The sequence below is a fragment of the Rhinolophus hipposideros genome (genome assembly GCF_964194185.1).
Source record: "Rhinolophus hipposideros genome assembly, chromosome: 17".
Lineage (NCBI taxonomy): Eukaryota > Metazoa > Chordata > Mammalia > Chiroptera > Rhinolophidae > Rhinolophus > Rhinolophus hipposideros.
In genome coordinates this window covers 45,306,629-45,332,084 of record NC_138063.1, presented here as the reverse complement: position 1 = coordinate 45,332,084, position 25,456 = coordinate 45,306,629, and the positions used below count along the sequence as shown (strand labels likewise).

Genomic DNA, 25,456 nt, shown 5'->3' with positions numbered 1-25,456 from the left:
AATAAAAAGACAGCTTAAAAAAACTATAATGTTATTAAGAAAAAAGCAAAATACAAAGATATAAAAGTAAAGAAAAAAAGGTATTTTATATAAACACTGAGTGTCATGATCCCTAAGGTGCTTTTGGCATATCACTCATATGGAAAGTATACTGTTTCCAAAGTAGATTTCAAGACAAAAGCATTACTAGAGAAGAAGATAAAGACTTCATTAATGATAGCTGATTCAATATGCCAGGAAAATATGCTGTGAATAACAGCCTGTCTGTGAATAACAACATAGCCTCAAAATATATAAACACTGACAAAACTAAGAGGGAAAATATACAAATCCACACTCATACTCACTGCTAGAAAAAGCAGACAAAAAAGATACAGAAAACTTAAACAAAATCATTAGCAAATTTTGAACTAATGAACATAAACACTGCTTAAAATGCAGTATAATTTTTTTAGTACACAGGGAATATTTACAAAAACTGATCATATGCACATACTACAAAAACAAGTGTCAATTAATTTCAAAGGACTGAAATTATATGGGGTAGGCTCTGTGACCACAGTGGAATTAAGCTAGACATCAATAACAAAAATAGACTAAGAAAACCCCCCAGTTTAGAAATTAAGCACCATATTTCTGATTAAGTCATGAATAGAAGATGATATCACAATGGAAATAAGAAAATATCCTTATAGAATTAATGATAAGAATATAATGTAAAAAGACTTGTGAATATTCCTAAAGCCATGCTTAGAGGAAAATCGACAGCTTTATATATACACATATGCATAGACATAAGTATGCATATTTATGTATATGTATAGAAACATATCTGTATATATAGGCTAAAAATAAATGAGCTGAGCAACCATCTCAAGTTTTAAAAAAAGACAAAGTTCGTTCTTTGAAAAGACTTACAAAATTGAAACATCCTGGTAACATTAATCAGCAACAAAAAGAAAGTATAAATAACTAATGTTAAGAGTGAGAGATCAACATCCGCAAATCCATCAATGTGATACATCACATAAACAAAATAAATGACAAAAATCATATGATTATATCAATTGATGCAGAAAAAGCACTTGACAAGATACAACATCCATTTATGATTAAAACACTTAATAAAATAGGTATAGAAGGAAAACACCTTAACATAATAAAGGCCATATATGACAAGCCCTCAGCTAATCTCATAATTAATGGTGAAAAACTGAAGCCCTTTGCTCTACGTTCAGGAACACGACAGGACTGTCCCTATCACCTCTGCTCTTCAACATAGTGTTGGAAGTCCTTGCCAGAGCAATCAGGCAAGAGAAAGAAATAAAAGGCATCCAAATTGGGAATGAAGAATTTAAATTATCACACTTTGCAGATGACATGATGCTATATATAGAAAACCCTAAAGACTCCACTAAATAGCTATCAGAAACAATCAACGAATACAGTAAAGTTGCTGGCTACAAAAGAAAAAAAAAAGTCCATTGCATTCCTATATACTAACAATGAAATCTCAGAAAAAGAAATACAAAAAACAATTCCCTTTGCAATTGCAGCAAAAAGAATAAAATACCTAGGAATAAACTTAACCAAGGACGTGAAGGATTTATATGCTGAAAACTATAAGACATTTTTTTTTATTAGTTTCAGGTGTACAAGACAAGGTAATACTTAGACGTTCATCATTTATATCCCTCACACTGTGAAGCCCCCTCCCCCCATCCATTATCTCTCCGACCTCACACCGAGCCATCACATTATATATATAAAATTATAGTTGGCATTCATTAATGTTTAGCTTCTGGTGTACAATGCCATGATCAGGCATCCACATTATCTCTGAGGTGGTCTCCCAAATAGGACGCATGTCCATCAGATACCCAACAAAATCTTTACAACATTATTGAATAAGTTCCCCAAATTAATTTTCAGAAAACCCTGAGGGAGGCCATCTTGTGGTTACCAGCTGCTTCCTAATCCCTTCACCTTTCCCCCTACCCTCCCCCCGCCCCCGCCCATCTAACAACTCTCGGTTTTTTCTTTGTGTCCTCAAAATTGTCTCTGATTAGTTCATTCACATATTCTTTTCTTTAGATTCCGCATATAAGTGAGATCATATGGTATTTGTGTTTCTCTTTCTGACTTATTTCACTTAACATAATGTTCTCTACATCCATGTTGTTGCAAAAGATAAGATTTCTTTCCTCTTTATGGCTGCGTAATACTCCATTGTATAAATGTACCACAGTTTCTTAATCCAGTCATCTACCGATGGGCATTTTGGTTGTTTCCATATCTTGGCTATTGTGTAAAGTGCTGCAATAAACATAGGAGTGCATACTGATTTTTGAATTGGAATTTTGGATTTCTCCGGGTAGATGCCTAGGAGTGGAATTACTGGATCATAGGGTAGTTCCATTTTCAGATTCCTGAGATACCTCCATACTGTTTTCCATAGTGGCTGCACTAATCTGCAATCCCACCAACAGTGCACTAGTGTTCCCTTTTTTCCACATCCGCACATCTAACATCGTATAAGACATTTTTGAAAGAAATTGAAGAAGACACAAAGAAATGGAAAGACATTCCATGCTCATGGATTGGAAGAATCAACATAGTTAAAATGGCCATATTACCCAAAGCAATATACAGATTTAATGCAATCCCCATCAAAATCCCAATGGCATTTTTTAAAGAAATAGAACAAAAAATCATCAGATTTGTTTGGAACCACAAAAGACCCCGAATAGCCAACGCAATCTTAAGAAAAAAGAACAATGCTGAAGTATTACACTGCCTGACTTTAGCTTGTACTACAGGGCTACAATAATCAAAACAGCATGGTATTGGCAGAAAAACAGACACATAGACCAATGGAATAGAATTGAGAACCCAGAAATAAAACCACATAAATATGGACAGATAATTTTTGACAACGAAGCTAAAAACATAAAATGGAGGAAAGACAGCCTCTTCAATAAATGGTGCTGGGAGAATTGGATAGCCACGTGCAAAAGAATGAAACTGGACTGTTATCTGTCACCATGTACCAAAATTAATTCAAAATGGATCAAAGACTTAAGCATAAGACCTGATAAACTGCATAGAAGAAAACATAGGTACTAAACTTATGGACCTTGGGTTCAAAGAGCATTTTACGAATTTGACTCCAAAGACAATGGAAGTAAAAGCTAAAATAAACAAATGGGACTATATGAAACTTAAAAGTTTCTGCACAGCAAAAGAAACCATCGACAAAATAAAGAGGCAACCGACTGAATGGGAGAAGATTTTTGCAAAGAGTTCCTCCAATAAGGGTCTAATATCCAAAATGTACAAGGAACTCATGAAACTCAACAACGAAAAAGCAAACAACCCAATTGAAAAATGGGCAGAGGATCTGAAGAGACATTTCTCCAAAGAGGATATACAAATGGCAAATAGACATATGAAAAAATGCTCAACATCACTAATCATCAGAGAAATGCAAATAAAAACCACAATGAGATATCACCTCACCCCAGTCAGAATGGCTATCATCAACAAGACAAATAGCAACAAGTGTTGGAGAGGCTGTGGAGAAAAAGGAACCCTGATACACTGTTGGTGGGAATGCAGACTGGTGCAGGCATTATGGAAGGCAGTGTGGAGGTTCCTCAAAAAAATTACCAATAGAATTAACATATGACCCAGCAATCCCTCTGCTGGGTATCTACCCAAAGAATTTGAAATCATTTATACATAAAGACACGTGTGCTCCAATGTTCATTGCAGCTTTGTTTACGGTGGCCAAGACATGGAAACAACCAAAATGTTCTTTGATAGATAAATGGATAAAGAAGTCGTGGTATATATACACAATGGAATACTATTTGGCGTTAAGGAAAGATGATATAGGAGCATTTGTGACAACATGGATAGATCTTGAGAGTATAATGCTAAGTGAAATAAGTCACACAGAAAAAGCAGAGAACCCTATGATTTCACTGATATGTGGTATATAAACCAAAAACAACAACAAAAAAGACAAACAAATGAGAAACAAAAACTCATAGACACAGACAATAGTTTAGTGGTTACCGGAGGGTAAGGGGGGTGGGGGGTGGGAGATGAGGGTAAGGGGGATCAAATATATGGTGATGGAAGGAGAACTGACTCTGGGTGGTGAACACACAATGGGATTTATAGATGATGTAATACAGAATTGTACACCTGAAATTATGTAATTTCATTAACAATTGTCACCCCAATAAATAAATTTAAAAAAGAGTGAGAGATTACAACAGATTTTACTGACAATAAAAAAATTATGAACAAAAAAATTATGAAAATTTAGATGACATCGACAAATTCTTTAAAAATTACAAGTTACAAAACTGACCAAAAAAGACACTGGAAATACAAAATAGTCCTTAAACTGCTGACTTTGAAGAAACTGAATCTTAATTACAACCTTCCTCCCCCAAACTAGAGGCTCAGATAGCTTCACTGATGAAGTCTACCAAACATTTAAAGAAGAAATAACAACCCTATTACACAAGATCTTCCCACAGAATAAACCAAGACTTAGGGACCACTTCTCCCAGTTAATCTTGTGAGACATGACCTAGATACCAAACCTGAAAAGAATATATGAGAAAAAAAATGCAGGCAACCTTCATTCATTAGTGTAGATGGAAAAATCCCAAACAAAATGTTAGCAAAACAAATCCACCAATATGTAAGAGGTAATACACTATGATAAAATTAGGTTTATTCTAATAATACAAAGTTAGCCGAATAAACATTTAGGAAACTAATGTACTATAATTCATCACATTAAAAAAGAAAGGAGGGGCTGCCCAGTGGCTCAGGTGGTTGGAGCGCAGTGCTCCTAATGCCAAGGTCCAAGGTTTTATTTTCACATGGGCTAGTGAGCTACGCCGTCTACAGCTAAGATTGTGAACAACAGCTTTCCCTGGAGCTAGGCTGCCAAGAGCAGCCTAAGGTTGGTATGAGCTGCCCCGGCCTGCTGAGTACTACCGTGAGTGGCTGGCAGCCAGTGTGGGGGGCCGGCAGCCGGTGAGAGCTGCGTGAACTGCTGTGAGCTGCTGACCGACGACGGTGCAAAGCTCATAAAATCAGCATGGGCTAGAGAGCTGTGTCCTACTCAACTAGACTGAGAAACGGCTTGAACCGGAGTGGTGGGAGGAGAGGTGGAAAAAGGGGAAAAGAAAAAAGTGGAAAATGATCACATATTACCTCAATAGATGATGAAATGTAATGTCAATTCACAACAAATAAAAATGTTTACCAAAAGAAAAACCCTAAAGCAAATATCGAACTTTATGGGTTAAATGCTGAAACATTCCCTTTGGACTGGGAATGAGATTGGGATGATCACTCTAATCACATCTATTTAACATTTTACTGCAAATCCAAGCCAGTGAAGTATGGCAAGAAAAATAAAATGCATAAGGACTGGAAAGTAATAAACCTATCATTATTTACAGACATTAAGTGTGCAAACATTTTAACATCCCCCAAAATCCAAAAACATATTGGAAATAAAGGGCCTGAACAAAGATGCTGGCTACAAGGTGAATATACATACACAAATCAACTGGATTTCTATTACCAACAACAAACGTGAACTTTAAAAAATTTAAAGGATACCATTTACAATGGAGACAGAGACAAATACTCTCTTATCCCACTTATATGGGCAATCTAAAAACACCAAACTTATAGATACAAAAAACAGATTGTTGGTTGCCAGAGGTGGGACATAGGGAGTGAAAAAAATGACTGAAGGTGGACAAAAGGTACAAACTTCCAGTTGTAAGATAAGTCCTGGGGATGCAATGTACAGCATGGTGACCATAGTTAACCATACTATATTGTCTATTTGAAAGTTACTAAGAGAGTAAATCTTAAAAGTTCTCACCACAAGAAAAAACAGTTTATAGCTATGTGAGATGTGGATGTTAGAACTAAACTATTGTGGTAATCATTCTGTAATATATACATATACAAATCATTATGTTGTACACCTTAAATTAATACAATGTTATAAGTCAATTATTATCTCGACAAAACTAGAAAAAATATAAACTATCTAGAAATTAATCTAAGGAAAGATGTATGAAACTTTGATTCAAAGAAAGTACTGAACATTACAAAAGAAATTAAAGAAATTTAAAAAACAGGGATACGCTGTATTTGTAGATTGCAAGATTTTCTCAAATATCTACCTGAACAAAATCCCAACCATTTTTGTTATGGAATTGTATTTTTGCTATTTGAAACTTAAAATGCTGATTGTAAAATTTATATGTAAAAATAAAGGGCAAACATAACCATGAAGAACAATCAAGTTAGAGGACTCATTCTACAGGACACCAGACTTATAAAGAAAGTATGGTACGGCAAAATATATCAAGTAGACCAAAAAATTAAAAAAGGGAGTCCGAAACAGCTCCATGCAAATAAGGATACATGATTTATAATAAAGATGGCATAGCAGAAAAATAATCTTTTCAATTAATAATATAGGGACAACTATATTTATGTAGTTATATGTGTGTATGTGTGTAAAACTTAACCCATTACCTCACACCATACATGAAAAATATTAACCCCAGGTATAACTATATACGAACTGTAATTAAAAAAAGTTAACATTTGCTGCAGATCTAAAGACCTGCTGGCAAGTCTGGTCCTTGGCTGGCATTTGTGAACTTAGGTTTCAGAAAGGTTTCCACCATTAGCTGGTAAGAGTGGCTAATAATGCCTAACTTGTTTCTACAAACAATACAGTTTATACTAACTCCTTGCTTTCTTTCTGGGAATGTGGAATTTTGGTACATCCTAGGCAGACGCTGCCTATACAACCAGCCCCCAGTCTCTAATGAGATTATTTGGTTGACATTTCCTATGCATTATCATAACTTGTTGCTGGGGAATTAAGCATGTGCTGTGTGATTCTACTGGGATAAAATCCTTGGAAACTTGAGTATGTTTTCCCTTGGATGTTGCCCCATGCATCCATTCCCTTTCCTGAGTTTGCTTTGTATACTTTTAAAAAAATGAATCATAACTGTAAGACTTTATGCCAAGTCCTGTGAGTCCTCCTAATGACTCAAGTTCAAGGGGGTGATCTTGGGAAACCCCAACACAATTATTATATAAAGAATATATAAATATACTGACCTAAATATCAGTAAAGACTTCTTAAGGACACAGAGGGCTATGGATTAACAAGTTTAATTATATTAAAACTAAGAACTTCTGTTCAAGATATCATAAAGAGAGTGCAAAAGCAAGACATGAAAGGGCAAAGATGTCTAACAAAAGGCTTATATCCATAATATATAAAGAGATGCTTCAAGTTAACATGAAAAACTCAGTAGAAAAATTGGTAACTACAAACAGGCACTTAACAAAAGGTTATCAAAATGGCCAACAAATATGTGATGAAAAGAGAAATACAAATTAAAAGTAAATGTGACGTCAATACACACCCACTGCAAGACTAAAACTAACAAAACTAAATGTTGAGAAAAATATAGAGCAATGAGAACTCTGTTGGTGGGAGTATAAATTAATATAAACGCTTCAGCAGCAGCTAACATTAAACATATACATAATCTATGACCCAGCAATTATACAGCACTGAAAATGTTCTTGTAAGTCATAAAATAAGTCACATCCCCTGTCTCCCCGAAAATAAGACCTAGCTGGATAATCAGCTCTAATGCATCTTTTGGGGCAAAAATTAATATCAGACCCGGTCTTATATAATATATTACAGTAAAATAAGACCGGGTCTGATATTAATTTTTGCCCCAAAAGACGCATTACAGCTGAATGTCCGGCTAGGTCTTATTTTCGGGGAAACATGGTAATAATCTTACAATGTTGAGTGAAAGAAGTCGTATACAAAAGAAGATAGTATGTATAAAGTTAAAATATGGGCACAACTAGAGAATTTGGGGATGTACCGGGGTGCCAAAAAATGTATACACATTTGAAAAGATGTTATCTATGTATTACTTTATGAAGGTGAATTGAATTATGGAAGCAATGTGTAGTATGACGTTTCTTTAAAAGATGGTGTTAATCAAATGAATGCTAGCATCATCATGTGACAGGCAGAACAGTCAGAAAATGGCAGAAGCACGGTTGTCATTTGAGGAGCACAGGACCATTTTGAAATGGTATTTGAAATTTGAATACACTGTGGAAGTAAAACGACAATGGAGGTTTGAGTATGCCACAGAAGCTCCAACTTAACACCCCCTAACTTTTACCTATGGTAAAAGTTTTTTTACCTAAAAACCTAAAAAAAGTTTTACCTAAAGGATGTGGTGTATGGTAGAAAACTGGCTACACTGGCAGTATTTCAGGAAGAAACTGAAACAACATGCGCAGTTGATACAAGTGGACACTTTGGTCAACATGACTCAAGCAGTAGTTCGCAGTAATCAGAAGCTGATGGTAACCACTTTGAGCATCTCTTGTAATTGCAGAAGTCAAACGTGAGTTGTATTCACCTTTTGTTATCTGTATATATTGACTATTACAATTTTAATACACTTTTTCCTTTTTAAAATGTGTACACGTTTTTGGCACCCTCTGTATGTTTGGATAATAGAATTCTAAAGAAAACCAAGTTATTTTGTGTGTGTAAGCATGTCTATGTGAATGTGTGTGCACATGCATAGCAGGAAGGAAGAAGGTAATGAATAGGAGGGGCATAAGGTGGGGCTTCCATGGTATTGGCAACCTTCTATTTCTTAATTTTAGTAGTGGTTGCACAGACATTCAGTTTGGGAGAAATCACAAAGCTGCATACCTTTTACTAACTTCATAAATTTTCCATTTCAGTTTTTAAAAGGTTAAAAAATTAAGTGAGATTATATGTAGAATACTCAATACAGTGACTGACACACATTAAGGACACAAATATTTCTAATCACTCAAATACAAGGTGTGATCAAACAATACGGAGAATATTTAAATTAAAAAAATTTATTATAGTAAAAGACACATTGCCATTAATCCTACTCAAAATACTCCCCCTCCCTTAGAAGACACTTAACCCATCATTCTTGCCACTTTCTGAAGCAGTTCTGGAAGTGCTCTTTTGTGAGTGTTTTTAGTTGCGCTGTTGTAGCTGCCTCGATGTCCTGAATCGTTTTGACTTTGGGGAAGAGCCAGAAGTTGCACGTTGCCAGATCCGGTGAGTAAGATGGATGAGGACCAACAGTAATGTTTTTATTTGACAGAAACTGCCGTATACCGGAAGTGATGCGTGACATGGAATGTTGTAATGATGGAGGATGATTTACACACTTTAAAACACACCTTCTCTTAACTGTAGCTCACACCTGACTGACTGCACCAAACAAGCTGAAACTTGTCACACACTGTTACTAAGGTTCGAAGCGCTGCTTCCTGTATTGAAAATCTCTGCCTTTCCATTGGATGGCACTTGGCAGCAGCATTCACCATATTTAGTGATCACAACAGAAAAGCTGTGTCACACATTGCTTCTGGTACAGCAATTTCTGTCAAATAAAAACATGGTGTGTCCTCATCCACCTTATTCACCAGATCTGGCACCATGTGATTTCTGGCTCTTCCCCAAAGTCAAAATGACCATGAAAGGTAAATGTTTTGAATCGATTCAGCCATGACAGCCCAACTAAAGACACTCATGATAGAGGACTTCCAGAACTATTTCAGAAAGTGGCAAGAACAATGGGATAAGTGTATTCAAAGTGAAGGGGAGTATTTTGATGGGGATTAGTGTCTTTTATTGTAGTAATTTTTTTCTTATTTAAACTTTCACTGCATTTTGTGATCATACCTCGTATATCCAACATAGGAAAATATATTTTATTATACACACTACATGTATAACTGACAGAGTGTATGATTTCTTTTTATTGAGGTGATATTCACATAACATAAAATTAACCATTTTAGAGTACATTCCATTGGCATTTAGTAGATATACATTGTTGTGCATCTACTACCTCTATGCAGTTTGAAAAAATGTGATTATTTTTAAAAGATTTACTAAAATGTCCCTTCAAACTGATGCCCATGTAATGATAATATAATTCAATTAAAACAAATTACAGATACATTTTGGAATACAATAAAATAGTTCAACGACTGCACATTTAAATAGATTCATACACTGAGATATAATTTAATAGACTAAAGAGAAGACAGTTTATCCTTTCTAGGATGTCTAAATCAGTCCCATGCAATAACATGAAAATACCAAAAAGACCTAAGTTGTTCAAAGTGCAGACCAATGACAACTGCTGGTATAAACATTTTGTTACTTCCCTCTCACAAGATAGTAAGAGTATTCAAAAATGGAAACAGCAATCTGACGTTGCCTTGAGAACAAGTGCACATTCAGAGGCCCTTTATCTTTTTTTAAAATAAAAAATGAAAACAAAGAGCACTGGTCTATGACAGATTGGGAATTTAAAAAAGAACAACAGAAACTGGTTCTTCAGTATAGTCTGAAAATGCAGTGAATTTATAATAAGCATCCTGACCATACTGACGATTTAAAGAATTTTAAAAATAAAAGAAACTACAGAAAATGCTGGGAAGACGGCGGGAGTAGGAAGTACCAGGAATCCAGACAACTGTACTGGCAGAATCTGTATGATATAATTATTTTGGAACTCTGGAGCTACCGAAGGCTTGCAACTTCCAGTAAGCTAGAAGCCTTGGATGATAAATTGAGATTAATTTCAGTCTATTTCAGCTCTTAGCACAGCAGTAACTACTTACATCCCCACCCCAGCCCCATGAGAAGCAGCTGTGCATATATGTTCTAGGGAAGGACCCCACCCTCCAAATATCCAGAATCTGTATTGATTGCTGATTGCTGTCTCTGATCACAGAGTGTAGATAAAAATGCAGGCAGTCATTGTTCCTGCACCAACCCCCATTATTGTAAGCCCTTCATTATTTAGCTGAAATGACTTCCAGGGAGATTTAAAGGGCCAGCACTCTTTCTTTCCCCCCTACATTTTTTCTTTCCATTTTTTGGGAGCCAGACATTAAAAGACATTTAAAAATAACTGCATACATGGGGAAAATTAGAAAGTGACCACACATACCACGGAAAGGCTAAAAAAAAAAAAAAACCTGAGAAGACCTTCAGTTTACACCTAAAGTTGATCCTGGCAGAGAAATAGCTTACTTACCACAATCAAAAAATAAAAAACAATCAAATCCTACTAAGGCAGAGAATCTGAATTCCAGAGCTACCACATTATTAGTTTCAAATGTCTAGTTTTTAACAACAACAAAAATCACAAGGCAAACAAACAGGAAAGTATGGGCAATTCAAAATGAAAAAATAAGTCAACAGAAACTGTTCCTGAAAAACACCTGATGTCAGATATACTAGACAAGAACTTATTTAAAAATACTGTCTTAAAGATGTTCAAAGCACTAAAGGAAGATGTGAAAAAAGTCAAGAAAATGATGTATGAAAAAATGGAAATATCAATAGAGACAGAAAAACTGAAAAGAAATAAAAAACAAATTGAAGCTGAAAGGTATAATAACTGAGGTGAAAATTTCACTAAAGATATTCAAAGGCAGATTTGAGCAGGTACAAGAGTTAGCAAACATGAAGGCAATGGATATTATAGTCTGAGAAAAAGAAGGAAAAAGATCACAGAAAAGTAAACAGAGCCTAAGTGACTTTTTGGAACACCAGTACATGGACCAACATATGCATTGTAGGAGTTTCAGGAAAAGAGAGAAAGGGACAGAGAAAATATTTTTAAAATGCTGAAAACGTCCCAAATTTGATGAAAGACATGAATATATCCAAGAAGCTCAAGGGATTCCAAGTAAGATGAACTCAAAGTGACACACACTAAGACACATTATTATCAAACTTTCAAAAGTCAAAGAATATTGAGAGAAGCAAGAGAGAAAAAAATTATTATATACAAGGGATGCTCAATAAGATGATCAGATTTCTCATCGACAAGTTTGGCAGCCAGAAGGCAGTGGGACCAATGTATTCAAAGTGCTGAAAGAAAAAACTGTCAACCAAGAATCCTATGTCCAGCAAAACTGTCCTTCATAGTGAGGGAGAAATTCATCCATTTTCAGATAGACAAAAGCTAAGGGAGTTCATTCCCTGGCCTGGAAAAAATGCTCAAGGGAGTCCTGTAAGGGAAGATGAAAGAACAGTAGAAAGTAACCTGAGTCCCCATAGAGAAATAAAAATCTCAATAAAGTTAAATACACAGGCAATTGGAAATGCCAGTATTACTGTAAAAATAATTTGTTAAGTGTACTTTTGTTTTTCACATAATTTAAGACACTACACTAACACATTTAAAGAAACAAGATAATTATTAGTCTAAAATCTAAAAGAACATTTCTCATTAAAAGTATAGATAGATAGACAGACAGTCAGACAGACAGGCAGGCAGGTAAAAACAGTCTACTAAAATCATTTTTCAGATTTCAAAGTAGAGGTCCAGAATGCAGAAGCAACATCTCAAAGTCATAGTTAAACAGTAAAAATTTAATCCAGCCTTCTTTTTTACTTTGTAAGATCCTTAAGTTTAGGATTATAGAAATCTGTATAGTAAGATATTATAAAGTCCTCTGACAATAACATAATTCTTCTGATGACTTTTATAGTTTTGAAAACTAACATATCTATCATAACAATCTTCCCTCAAACCATTTTACAAAGCTTCCTGACAAAAAAACTTCCTGACAAAAATTAAGAGACGTTATAATTTTCTATTCAATTATTTTTCTCTAGCTGAGCAGGCAAATATCATCAAGGCTGATTCACTTTTTAACAAAGTATGCACAAAAATATGAAATGACTTGAGAAATACCTGAAATAGAAGCAGCCATCTTCCTTGTCATTATCTTTTATTTTAGTACAACTAAATGTTTCTGCCTAGAAAGGGAAGTAGGAGACAAGGGGGGAGGGAGAAATCACAAAATTTTAACCACAGTATATTTAGGATGAAAAGTTATATTACCTTCACCTAATGTGAATACAGATTACATCTGGATAAACACACACACACTCACACACACACCTTTATGTGTATGTCTTTCCAATACATGTTAAGACGCAATGGTGAGATTAGCCACAATGGAAAGACATATTAACGGACACACAACAGATCTCTATGGTAGTGATATAATTTAAGGCAATGGCAGCTTAATAGGATTTATGGCATAAATGAAGGAAGCTAATTTCCTAAACAAATTATTAAAATGAACCATAAATCCTGCAGGGAATTGTTAAATTGGGACTTTCTGATATAGTTTAAGGTTTAGTTTCCAATTTGAGATATATTTCAGATTTGCACTGTTCAGTATGGTAGCCAATAGCTATATCTGGCTACTGAACACTTGAAGTATGGCTGGTCCAAACTGAGATGTGGTGTAAGCTACACTTCAAAGACCTGGTAAGATGAAAGAATGTAAAATTCCAAAATTGATTTTAAAATATTGAGTTCATACTGAAATGCCAGTTTTCAATATATTAGGTTAAAACTACATTAAAATTAGTTTTATTTATTTTTAAATTTTAATGTGGTTACTAGAAAAATTTAAATGTCATGTGCGACATATTTCTGGACTATGCTGCTTTAGACCCTCAAACTGCTCTCACAACTCTACCCCCTTCTCTGTCCTCTAAGTCTAACAAATCACATCTCTCTATTATCTCATTTTCTGTATTATCTTAGTGATATTTGATACTTTCTGCCTTGTGCCACTGTCCTTTAGACAAGATAATTTTATAGTGTAAAGCATCTTAAAGTGTTAGCAATATCACAATGTAGGCCACTCTTTTTCAATAGCGTCAACACTTAATTTTGAAACATACTCTATTTTTTTTTAATCCCAATTGATGGAGTGGGTTAATTTCTAGTTCTCCAGAATATACACACTGCATTTTTACTTAAATTACATTTAATTTTCATTTAAATGTAAGAGCTCTTTTTAACTTCTAAAATATTTTCCATGACTCACATTTGCTGGTGGTCGGTTCCCATTGTTAGAGAGCTTCCACATTTTCATGGAAATACGTGTTGGATTAATATTTTTAATGATGCTATCATCTTCAGAAACAACAGTAATCATAAAATCTGTCACAGTGAACATTAAAAAAATTATTTTCGTTCTAGTTCAATTAATAGATTTAGCTAAATAATTGCACAGTAGGTCCTTGAATAACACATTGTTTTGTTCAACATCATTTATTTTTCTTAAAGCATACAACTTGTTTAAATGTTAATGTAATTCTCATGAAGAAAATAACACTAGTCTTTAATCAGCATTTCCCAATAATATGTCTATAAAACTTACTAATCATGACAGACAACTCCATTGCTAAATCTCCCCCAAAATGTAATGTATACATCATTGCTATTGAATAGTCCCTTGTCTTATTTTCACAGTTGGCCATGCTGTAAAGTTCTACCACACAAGACCAAAAAGGTCAGAATGTGAGTACTCAGCAACTTAGAATTTGGGCAACTGGTCATAAATCCATATGCTTTATTTATTCCAAGAATACAATGGTTATTTTCTTTTATGATTTTCAACACGTTCAGTAGCTAAACTATTACTAAATATAACATTCTGTTACGTTTATCATCTGAAACATTCACTTGGCATCTGTTACAAATTTTTAATCAAAAGAAATAGGTCATATCTCTCCAAACAGATATAAAAGTCTGAGCATAAAAGCTATGCACATATGTAATGTAATTATTAAAAAATATTGTTAATTTTTGAATCTAAACTTTTGGGTCTGCTTCTTTCAACTGCTTCTATGTACAGAATTGATCCCGTCAAAAAAGCAGAAGTCTTCAATAAAATTACCTGTATAAAATAAATACTATTTCTTATTGACTTGGCACCTACCACATTACACTGAAATTATTTGCTTACTGACTGTCTCCCACATTAGATTGAACTCATTGAACACTGTCATATTCGTTACTGAACTGAAAGTCCAGTATAGTACCTGGACATAGCAGGTATTTAGTAAATGTTTATTGTTCTGAAATATCTTTGTTTATAAATTTTGCTGTGATCTATTTCCATCCAAATTAAGTTAACAATCCTGGTTCTATTTTGTTTTAGATAACATGGCAATATATTTCGTAGAGCGCCCTGCAGCACCTCCCCCCTCCCCCGTTTTCACCATTTAGCACTCATATTTCTTTTGCAGAATTTCACAGTTCAGTGAAAGAACAAACACAAACTGAATTACCTTAGGCTATCAGTTTATGTATGAACTTTCAGTTAATTCTTGACCATTAAAGGAATGTAGGATATAGAGGTCAGAGAAGACAGGGCTAAGTCAAATATTCTCTTTGCCATTTAAAAGGTTATTGAATGCTTGCTTACCATGCTAAACATCTAGGATAAATAATTCGTCAATGTAAAAGGCAAATTATCATTACAAATTTATGTAAAACTGTGAATTACTCACCAGTGAAAGTACCCCCTGCTAAAAAGGAAGTATCTTTGTCATATTTAACATTGAGACGAATGGGTTTTTCAGGGTCTGGAAGAATCATTAACTTAATTGTAGGTCCTTCTATGGTATTCTTGTTATAGATGGCTTTAACCTGAATAGTATGTTCTCCTCTAACAAGAAAAAAAAGGGGGAGGGGAGAGATTCAAATTATGTAAATTATAATCTAAAAATTCTGAGACAATTTATACAAAGTTTAAAATTTAGGAAACTTCTCTACTCTTGTTCATTCCATGTGCTGCCTAACACTAAACAGAAGGTTAGTTTATCATTCTTAACTCCAGCATGTAATAAAAAAACCCAATCTTTATAATACTAAAGCTATTAAACTCTGTTCTTACCTAGGGGCCTGAACACTGAACACTCCCAAATTAGCCCTGCCCCTTTCATCTGTTTTATGCTGTTGGTTTGAAGGAGTAAGCTAAAAACAAAACAAAACAAAACAAGATGGTTACTTAGAATATTCTAGAGATCAAATTCTTTTCCTTTATTACTATCAAAAACTTGTATTTGCACACATTTCTGAAACCTGTAATTGGAACTCCCAGGGGTGCCAAAAAAATATACACATGTATGAAAATGACTTGTATTCATCTTCTGTTATCAGAATATATTGAGTATTACAATTTTAATACAGTTTTTTCCTTTATTAAAATGTGTATACATTTTTTTTGGCACACTCTGTAGTTGAAACCATGTAATATATAATCACATAATCCAAAGGATAATAATCACTCATCTGGATCAATTAAACTATAATTTCATGTATTTCAGTTATTAAGTTGCAGAATTCAACGTTCACTGTTTCAGTAACATGTTATGTCACGTGAAGTTTGGTTATATAAACACTGAAGGTATATTCCAAAAGTGAAATGACAAAATAAAGTCCTATATTTGTACCTGTCACATTTATCCTCTGATCCACTGTCTCTCAACCCATATTTCTCAACATATTTCTTCCATCTGGGTCCTAAATCCTTGTTGCTAAGCCAAAGGAGCAAATCTATTTCAGGCTATATAGAAGCAATAACGTAGTCTTTTTTGACAGGTTTAAGACCTCTGACCCAGATTACTTTACTATGAAAACAAGTCCATGTGGACCACAAGCCATTCTTGGCACTTTAATAACCTGTAGGACTTTTAAGATCAACTTGTCAGGTCCTGGGAACCTGTTGGCATTCTTATCGAATTAATGGATTAATTTCAAGAGAACTATGTATTTATGTTATCAATTGTTATCAGTGTTATCAACTGTTTTCATCCACTAAAATTATAAAGTGTTTGTGGAGGGATACTAAAGTCTGACTGAATTTAACCCCAGGAACTCTGTGTGCCTGGTAACAACGTGGCTGGGACAAATTAATTCCCTTCAACCAACAGTAGGGACTCTGCCAAAATGCAACTTTCCAAGTTTTTCCCTAACGGGAGGGCTTCCCCAACAGGAGGGCTTCCCCTACAGGAGGGCTTCCCCTGACGGGAGGGCTTCCCCGACGGGAGGGCTTCCCTGTCCCCAACAGGAGGGCTTCCCCGACGGGAGGGCTTCCAACTTTGCATCAGGCAACCAAAGTCCCTAGGACATCGTAAGCAGCTGGCTATCCTAATACTCATGTAAAATATCTAATCTTGGATTTCCTGGTACCCAAACACTGTATTTGCCCTCAAATGTAACATAAGGCCATGTTTTGCTTGCCCCAGACCCTAGAACACAACCCAGTATAGGTCTAGCAGCAATGCCCAGGTCCTGGTAGCTCTCCATAAGGTAAGTAGAGAACAGGTAACTCATGACTCTTTTTGCTTATAAGTTTCCCCAATAATAACTGTTCTTTAACCCATACCGCAGGTCTTTATATCTGCCCTTCATTCACACCTTGTCAGTGTTATCCATCCTAATCTGAGATGAAAATATTAGTATCACATAATGAACACTCAGTCAGAGTTTAGAATGTTGCCCCTTATTACACTGCTTGCAAGATATGAACTTTACTTCCTCAAAATAATTATGAAATATCTACAGGTTGATTTAAATTAAGCAATAATAATAAATGTTATCTAAAAGACTGTTAAAAAGAAAGAGAAATGTGACACCTAAAGATATTATCATCAGAACAAAACCCAGAATTTTAAGTAAGGAAAAATTATTTAACGGCATTTAAAACTTACCTTTAAATAGTTAGCTTTTATTAGATTTATTTTAACCTGTGGTATGTGTGCTGGATTGTCCCACTGATCACAAAGTTGAACAATGAGAGGATTCTGTAATTCTCTTCCATTAATCACTGTAATGGACTGACACAGATATAAATATTTCAAGAAACACTAAAACATGTGCCAAACAAAATAATTATACTTGTATACTTAAAACGATCACTTAATTTATCTGTTCTATTCATAAATGGCTTTTTCATCAATTAAAATAAACTTTTGAAAGTCAATTATATTGTCAGAAATGATCCATAATAGAAATGATTAATAATTAGATAAAAGGAAAAATAGCATTTGACATTACTGCCTTGTACACATTCCTAAAAGCTATATATTAGAATGACTTCAAAGGAAATAGAAGCTGATCTTAGGTTCTCAGATTTAACATTGGCTATCTATAGTTTAGCTCCTCTGTCAATTTTCAGCACTCTGCCATGAAGCAGGAATATACAGGTTAGCCCTTAAATAGGTCTAGTCACTGATAATCTAGACTGTCTTGCTGGCTTAAAACGCTTCTTGCTTGCCCCCTACTTTATGTAAGGCTTGTGTAATTCTGGGAATTTGCTTGCTGACCTATTAATACTGCATATAGCAAAGTAAACACACAGTCAAGCAAGAAACCTTGCTTGGATGAAGGTCCAATCCTCCGTGTCAGATTTTAAAAATTAAAAAAAAAAAAGGAAGAGAACTAACTAGCAAAAAACGAAAGCTGATTTATCATCTCTCCCACCAATAATGTTTCCTCTGCTTCTTCAATCCCCCACTTTATCTAAGGTAGTTGGTTACCAAATTACGTTAGGAGGTTGCTAAAAGTGGGAGAAAAGGCAATGCTGTGTATGAATAAGGACTTTATTAAAAAAAAAAATACCCTTGAGACTAATCTAGTGAAAATGCTTGACTATCACAAAGTTTATATGGCTATAGTTGACTATATTCCATCTGCCAAAGTTTCTAAGAAGCTTGAATTTAAAAAATTGCTGACAATCTCCAAATGTAAACACATCACGGTACTTTGTTCGTAATATAATTGTTAGCCTATCAAAGGATATCCTTCAGTGAACGACTTGTTGCCCAAGATGTTAGTCATAAAGTTTTCTGGGAAATAGTGGACAAAAGGCAAATACCCCAAACGAAATGTTCATAAATACAAATCTGACCCCTGCCACTTTTAGTCCTGGTTTGTATTTTAATATTTTGGGATTTCAGTTTCCTCATTTATAAAATAAGAATGATAATGTTGCTGAAGATTAAATGAGGAAATATATGTGTATATTTATATATTTATATATATATTTCTATTTATTATGCTTGGGTGTTTGATCAGTTACCCCTTTCCACTTGATATTCTGTAGGCGGAAGGTGGGTTAAGAATTAAATTGGGAAATTCTAGGGAAACCAGCTATTCAATGATTACCTTTTCAGCCCTATCCACATGTAATGATATCTCTAACAGAATGAGAAATTAATATCAGGTTTTATTTTAATAGCTTCTGGATTTCTATGTTATCTGCAACTAAATCTTCTAATAAATTTTGAGTTAACAAGCTGTCATTATTTTTGATATTCCCCTCCACACACACAAAATCATACAAACAAAAAGATGAACATGTCAAAAAATTTTTTCCGCCTCAAAGGTACACAATTATTTCATAATACAGTGAATCAACAAATCCTTTATTAACACCATTAGGCACAAATAATGTATTAATATACATAGTATAAGTGCTCCCAGATAAAAATAGGTGCACTGGCTTTTCAGTGAAACTCCTCAGTCAACACACTATTACAGATAACTGTTATACACTAGTTTATCTGTGTTTTTTTAACCTCACAAATCAAACTAGAGTACCATATGTAAACTTTTCTTAGATGATCTGTTCCTTTAGTAGTATAATTTCACCTATTGCCATGATCATGTGAGTTCATCTTCCTTTAGAAAAAATGTAAGCTGTCATACCAACAGGTAAAGGCCCTGCTATACTGTAACTAAATGCCAGAATCTGAACATTTCAAAATTAGAATTCTAAAAATTTAGTAAATACTCATAAAAGGTAATAGGTTTGACAGACATTTGCTAAATAGTATTTAAGATTTAACTACTTGCATAGGAAGGCATATAGTTTGTATGGGTTTAATGACTTGATATCTGATAGGCTTTTCAAAACTCGAGCAAAAGCATTTTTTTAAGTCAGTAAGAGAACTATGAAACAAAATTGGCAAAAATCAGTAACTGCTGAACTGGGGTTTCATTATACTGTTTTTACTTTCATGCATGTTTGAGAATTTTCTATAACAATGTTTTTAGGATTTGAATTATACTATTTTTTAACAAATGACACAGCGATGAATTAAATAATGAAATATTAAGAACCATATTACTTTGTCTTTTTGTTGTTACTGTTACTACTGTTATTTGTTGTTACTTCAACTACAAAATATATGTATTTTGATCTACTGACAAACTGAAATTAATAAACCATGTGATACTAAATTCTTTCAATCAAGGCAGGAAGGTACTTACCTCCTTTAATTCTGGCCATTCTATAAGAAGTAGTTTAGCTGGTGGTCCAGAAATTAGCTGCACTCGAATAAAGTCAGAAAACTCACGCCAAGTAAAACAAAGATCCTTATTTCCAGGAGGACCTGGAATAAATTTGATGCCTCTTACATTTATACTTTGTGTAGTTTCCTAGTGAGGAAAAGTACATTGAGGAAAGACAGGGAGATAAAAAAGTACATTGAGAAAAGACAGGAAATGTGTTTCTGGGTAAAACAATGGCAGATTACTTGCACTCATGTCAATATTGGCACACCATAAATTTCATTTCCTTGAGAGGAGAAACTGAATTTCTTTTTTGTGAAGGAGAGATCTAAAAAGTCTGGCTATGTCCTTTTACCTTATCTTATCCTAGTTTCCCTCTTACTTATACTTACACTCCTTTCTGTTCCCCACATAGCCAAGCAAGTACTTGCCTAATACCCTTTACACTGGCTCTTTCCCTCTGTGAGCAACATTCTTTACAAATATTTCTATTGTTTTTTTTCAGGTGTTTGTTTGCCCATAGGATATCTTATTCACAGGGGTTTTCCCCAACCACCCTATATAATGGCATTCTATTCCCTTATCACACTTTATTTTTCTTCTTATCACTCATATCTTACTTACCTAATGAATGCTCTCCACATTACAAAGTGATCTCCAAGAAGGTAGGGGCTTTGATTTGTCACTGCTCAATTTCTGGTACTTAGAATGCCTAACTCTAACACATCATATTAATGGGAATCAATAAAACTAGCCTATAATTTTTGCAATGTGATTGAATGATATAAATTAATTCCACACTGGCATGAGCACTATAGTATTTGTATTTTAATACTGACCCTTAATGATTTCACCATCTTAAATTTCCACTAAGTACAAATCTAGTCCATCAGATTTTAAAAATCAGAGATAAAATTTCATGTTTTATGTTCTGAAACAACTATTTGTAAAACATTTTCTGTAAAAAGATATTGCAAAATAATCAAAATTAATCTCCCCCCAAATCCCAACGAGCACAGGAATTTTTCAATATTTGAAAAACAAATTAAATATTCATTAGTAAAACATATTGAAAGTTCAAAGTACCTAAATTTTAACCTAAAATTTCACATTTAATAGTGAAACACCAAAAGCCATTTTGAAGAGGTGATTTTTATGTCATGTTGGAAGTTATTCTGTTTTACTTCAAATCTTGAAAATGAAATACAAAATTCTGAATGTCACTCTCTAAGGTCTAAGACCATGTTCCTCTAAGGTCTAATATTCAAATTATCACAGAAAAGCACTTAAGAATCGCAGTACATTTCATGTAGATGCATAAATGATTTTAAGAAACAATGACATTAAAACTACCTTTTATTTAAAAAAAACGGAGGCTCTGTTTTCTATCGGCAGAGACTAGGAGTAGACTCCTGTTGTTTGGTTGACAGTGAGTCAAGATAGTGTATATCAATTGTAAAATGACAGTAGGAAGAAAGTCTGCTTGGCTGGAGACTATTGAACTATGGGAAGAGAAAGGTGCGGTGGGACACTACAAGATATTTTGGGCCATACTAAGGTGACAGAATCTAAATTTATAGTATAAAATGCTGACAGGTCTGATAGGTGGCATAAGATGGGAACTGAAAATTGACAATGAATTTGGTCAGGTAGAACAGGACAGAAAAACACATGACAGAGAAGGATGTAAAACCAGTATAGAGAACTGTACTCTTTCAAGGAGTCATACTATAAAAAGTAAAAGAGAAATAAGGCAATAGATGGACAGGGATTCAGAACCAAAAGAAATTTGGTGTGTTTTTTTGGGGGGAGGGGGAGGGTATGTTTTTCAAGGTAAGAAATATTATATACCATGCTTATATGCTGATAAGTATTTAATACATGGGGAAAACTAAATATGTAGGAAGACAGGTTACAATTTAGGAGCAATTACTGAAAGAGGATTGGAGTCTGTGCATAAAGTGATAGGAAGCAGATTGTTTATGCACAACAGCAGGAGCACATTTATCTTATTCCATCTACACATAGGTGAAGCTAAATAATGGAAGAACCTGAAAGTAAAGAGTAAACCTTATTTTTGTACAGTAAACAAAATGTTACTAAACGTTCTTCAACAGAGCTAAGATACAGTAAAGGTGGTATTCTGAAAACTAAGAAAATAACAGCATAACAGATTAGTGGAAACAGAAACTCTAGTTAGGAAGGGCAACAAGGAGGATAGCCTTATGATTATTCTGTCAGGTAAAAACTGTTATGGAGGCTTTAAAAGGAAGATGTTTTCAAAAGCATTACATGTTCTAAAATGGATTCAACTTCACTTGGGCCTTAGAATTCCTCCTCTTTCATTTACTCTGGCCTAGCATGTTCCTTGAAGGTCCTACTCCAGCCTCCTTTGCTCCAAAGTTGTCTCTGATTTCTCCAAGTAGAATACATTATGTTTGCTTGATTATTTTAAACTGAAATAAATGTACCTCAGTTCTTATTTTTCAAGCTAATCTCAACTACACAGATGCAAACTTTCACAATTATTTTAATGCAGGGTGTGAGCACTAAGAAATTTTATTTAAATAGCTGCTTGAAAACTTCCTTTATGTATATAAGCATTAATGGGTAAAATGATGTATGGAATTTTCTTCAAAATGATATGTTAAGGAGGGAAGTGATGACTGTTGAAGCTGAGTGATGGGAACATGGGAATTATTTATACTATTTATTCTATTTCTTGCATATGTTCAAACTTTTTCATTATAAAACGTTTTTGTAAAGCCTCTTATGATTTTTTTCATTGTAAAACACTAAATTCAAACATGTTTTAGTTATTTCCATTTTCCCAAATTTTGTTATATGTAAACCAATGGCATAAGCCTACAGTTAGGAAAAGCAGTCATACCTGAAAAGTAGTTTTCAACTGTGAGCTATCAAGTCCAATTCCAGCAATTCCCAAGGCAGATAAAGAACTTGATGAAAATGCTTGAATCTGATTTCCATATTGATCTGTAACTATTACAACTAAAAGAAAAGTTTAATTTTAAAACACATTTTAATAAGAGATAAATATCTATAAATACACATACACAGTTCAGTAAAATTTTGCTTAGAAACTTGCTCTTTGTTCTCTTATGTATTTTTATAAAAAATAATTATACTTATTTTATAATCACTACAAAAAAAATCAAGAACCCACAAAAGTACATTTATGTTTATATATTTAACATGATGTTAATGTAATCAGGTTTTTACCAGGAAAATTTGAAAGTAATTTAGTATTATGTAATAGTCTAGATATATGAAAAATATGGGATACATATGAATTCACAGATATATTAACTTTATACTTTTGATAATAGCTATTATTACTTCTAACAAAAGCCAACACTTTTATAACAAATTATTTTTGCAAAACTGATTTCAGTTATGTCAGCATAGACAAAGACAGTGAAAATACTTCAATCTTTCCCAACAATGGATTTCAAACCAATAATTGTATATAAAACCAAAGCTTTCCTTTCAGATTATGTATGCCAAAACATGAACGTAAGGACATGTATCAGTATTTTAAAGAAAAAAAAGCAGGCCATACTAACCTATTTCTCCTTGAAGCTCTTGGCCCATCTGTACTGTTCTTTCTCCTTTTAACTCACACTTTAGATGTTTAGGTTCATCAGGAAGGGGTCTGAAATTGGTTAACAAGTTTTAGTTACATCATTTACTATAGAAAAAGTTAAAGTAGTTTCAATATGCTAAAGAGTTACCTAATGTACATATATATGCACACACATACGTGTATATGTATCACTTTCTAAAACTTAAACACCCTTCCAAATAACTCAATTTATAGAACATCACTGTTAACCCAAAGGAAACAGAGAAAAGACAGCTTGCAAAGATGGCAGAGAATACTGACAAAAAACAAAAACAAAAACAAAAAACTACAGAAGTGTTAAATCATAGTATCTGTGCTGGATTAAAAAGAAATTATGACGAGAGAGCACTGAGAAAGAAAAGATGGGTAAGAATAACTCATCAAGAGATCTGGCTATGATTGGAGAGTAGTACATTTGAAAATTTTATCTCAAACATGGAGCTATTCTAAGTGTTGGGAATAGTATGGAAATTGATAGAGGAATAAAAGTGAAGGGTGTAATTGGAAAAGTGGTAGCCTAGGAATTGACAGAACAGGGTAAAAGACAGGGTTTTTAATATACTGCGAGCATCAAAAAATGTATACGCATGGCTTGCATTCATCTTGTTGTCAGTGTATATTGAGTATTACAATTTTAATAGTTTTTTCCTTTCTTAAAATGTGTATACATTTTTTTTTGGCACCCTCTGTGTTTACCTATTTTCCCCTTTTCTGTCAGTTCTACATTAGGTCTAGTTGGACTCAGCTTTGAAACTCACCACTGCCAATGAAAAATAATTTTTTCTCCTGAACAATACTTTGATTACATTGTACATTTTATATTTTTCATATCTGTCATTTTATGTTGCTTGCACTAGGAGGACTTTCCTTTAATGAAAGTTCTAGTTCTTATAGATACTAGAGGGCCAATTAAGCACAGGGTGTAGTGATATTAAGCACTAGGCACTATCTCCAGTGAAGCTTTCCAAAGACAACCTACCATATTTCACAGAAACTAGTATTTTCTACATTAGAAACAACTTTTACATGCGTGCTTTTGAGAAAAGTATTTTTGTTGCCATGCACTGAATTTTGAAATACCTCTAAATATAATATGCACACAAACCTTACTGTAAATGCACTTTCCAAAGACACATGATCATCTTGAAATGAAACCTGGCAATAGCGCATATCTTTTACAGATGTTGGTACTTGTACATCAGGAAGCAGACCCCGTAGCAAGTGTTCTTTGTTAATTTCAGGAGTCCAATTAACCTAAGAGAAAAATTTCATATTTAAGAATAATATAAAGCTTAGTCCAATGCCCTGCTTCTGCCACTTATCTTACTGAATGAAGATTCTTAAAGTTAAATTAGAACCCATTCTCCCTACCTCTGAGGAAAAAGTCCCCTTTATGACCAGAACGATGGTGGTTTACATATATGATAAAAAAGTATCTTATTTGTCTTTGTTGTCAGTGTTGTCATATCTTTCAATGCAATAAAATGAAAATTCTTAAGTCATTAGT

The 25,456-nt window shown here is 34.0% G+C and overlaps 1 protein-coding gene across 2 annotated transcripts in view; it reads right to left on the bottom strand.

Annotated features, from left to right (window-relative positions):
- SMCHD1 (structural maintenance of chromosomes flexible hinge domain containing 1) overlaps nucleotides 1-25,456 on the bottom strand; it is a gene marked incomplete at its 3' end in the record, with an annotated part of 146,327 nt that overhangs the window by 43,063 nt on the left and 77,808 nt on the right. For both annotated transcript variants that reach the window (XM_081079113.1, XM_081079114.1), the window contains exons 26-34: nucleotides 25,055-25,203; nucleotides 23,891-23,979; nucleotides 23,197-23,315; nucleotides 20,286-20,453; nucleotides 17,723-17,848; nucleotides 15,904-15,983; nucleotides 15,518-15,675; nucleotides 14,047-14,162; nucleotides 12,894-12,958 (exon numbers count right to left, since the gene is read on the bottom strand). In XM_081079113.1, coding sequence (XP_080935239.1) covers nucleotides 12,894-12,958; nucleotides 14,047-14,162; nucleotides 15,518-15,675; nucleotides 15,904-15,983; nucleotides 17,723-17,848; nucleotides 20,286-20,453; nucleotides 23,197-23,315; nucleotides 23,891-23,979; nucleotides 25,055-25,203 — 1,070 coding nt within the window. The remainder of the gene's footprint in view (nucleotides 1-12,893; nucleotides 12,959-14,046; nucleotides 14,163-15,517; nucleotides 15,676-15,903; nucleotides 15,984-17,722; nucleotides 17,849-20,285; nucleotides 20,454-23,196; nucleotides 23,316-23,890; nucleotides 23,980-25,054; nucleotides 25,204-25,456) is intronic.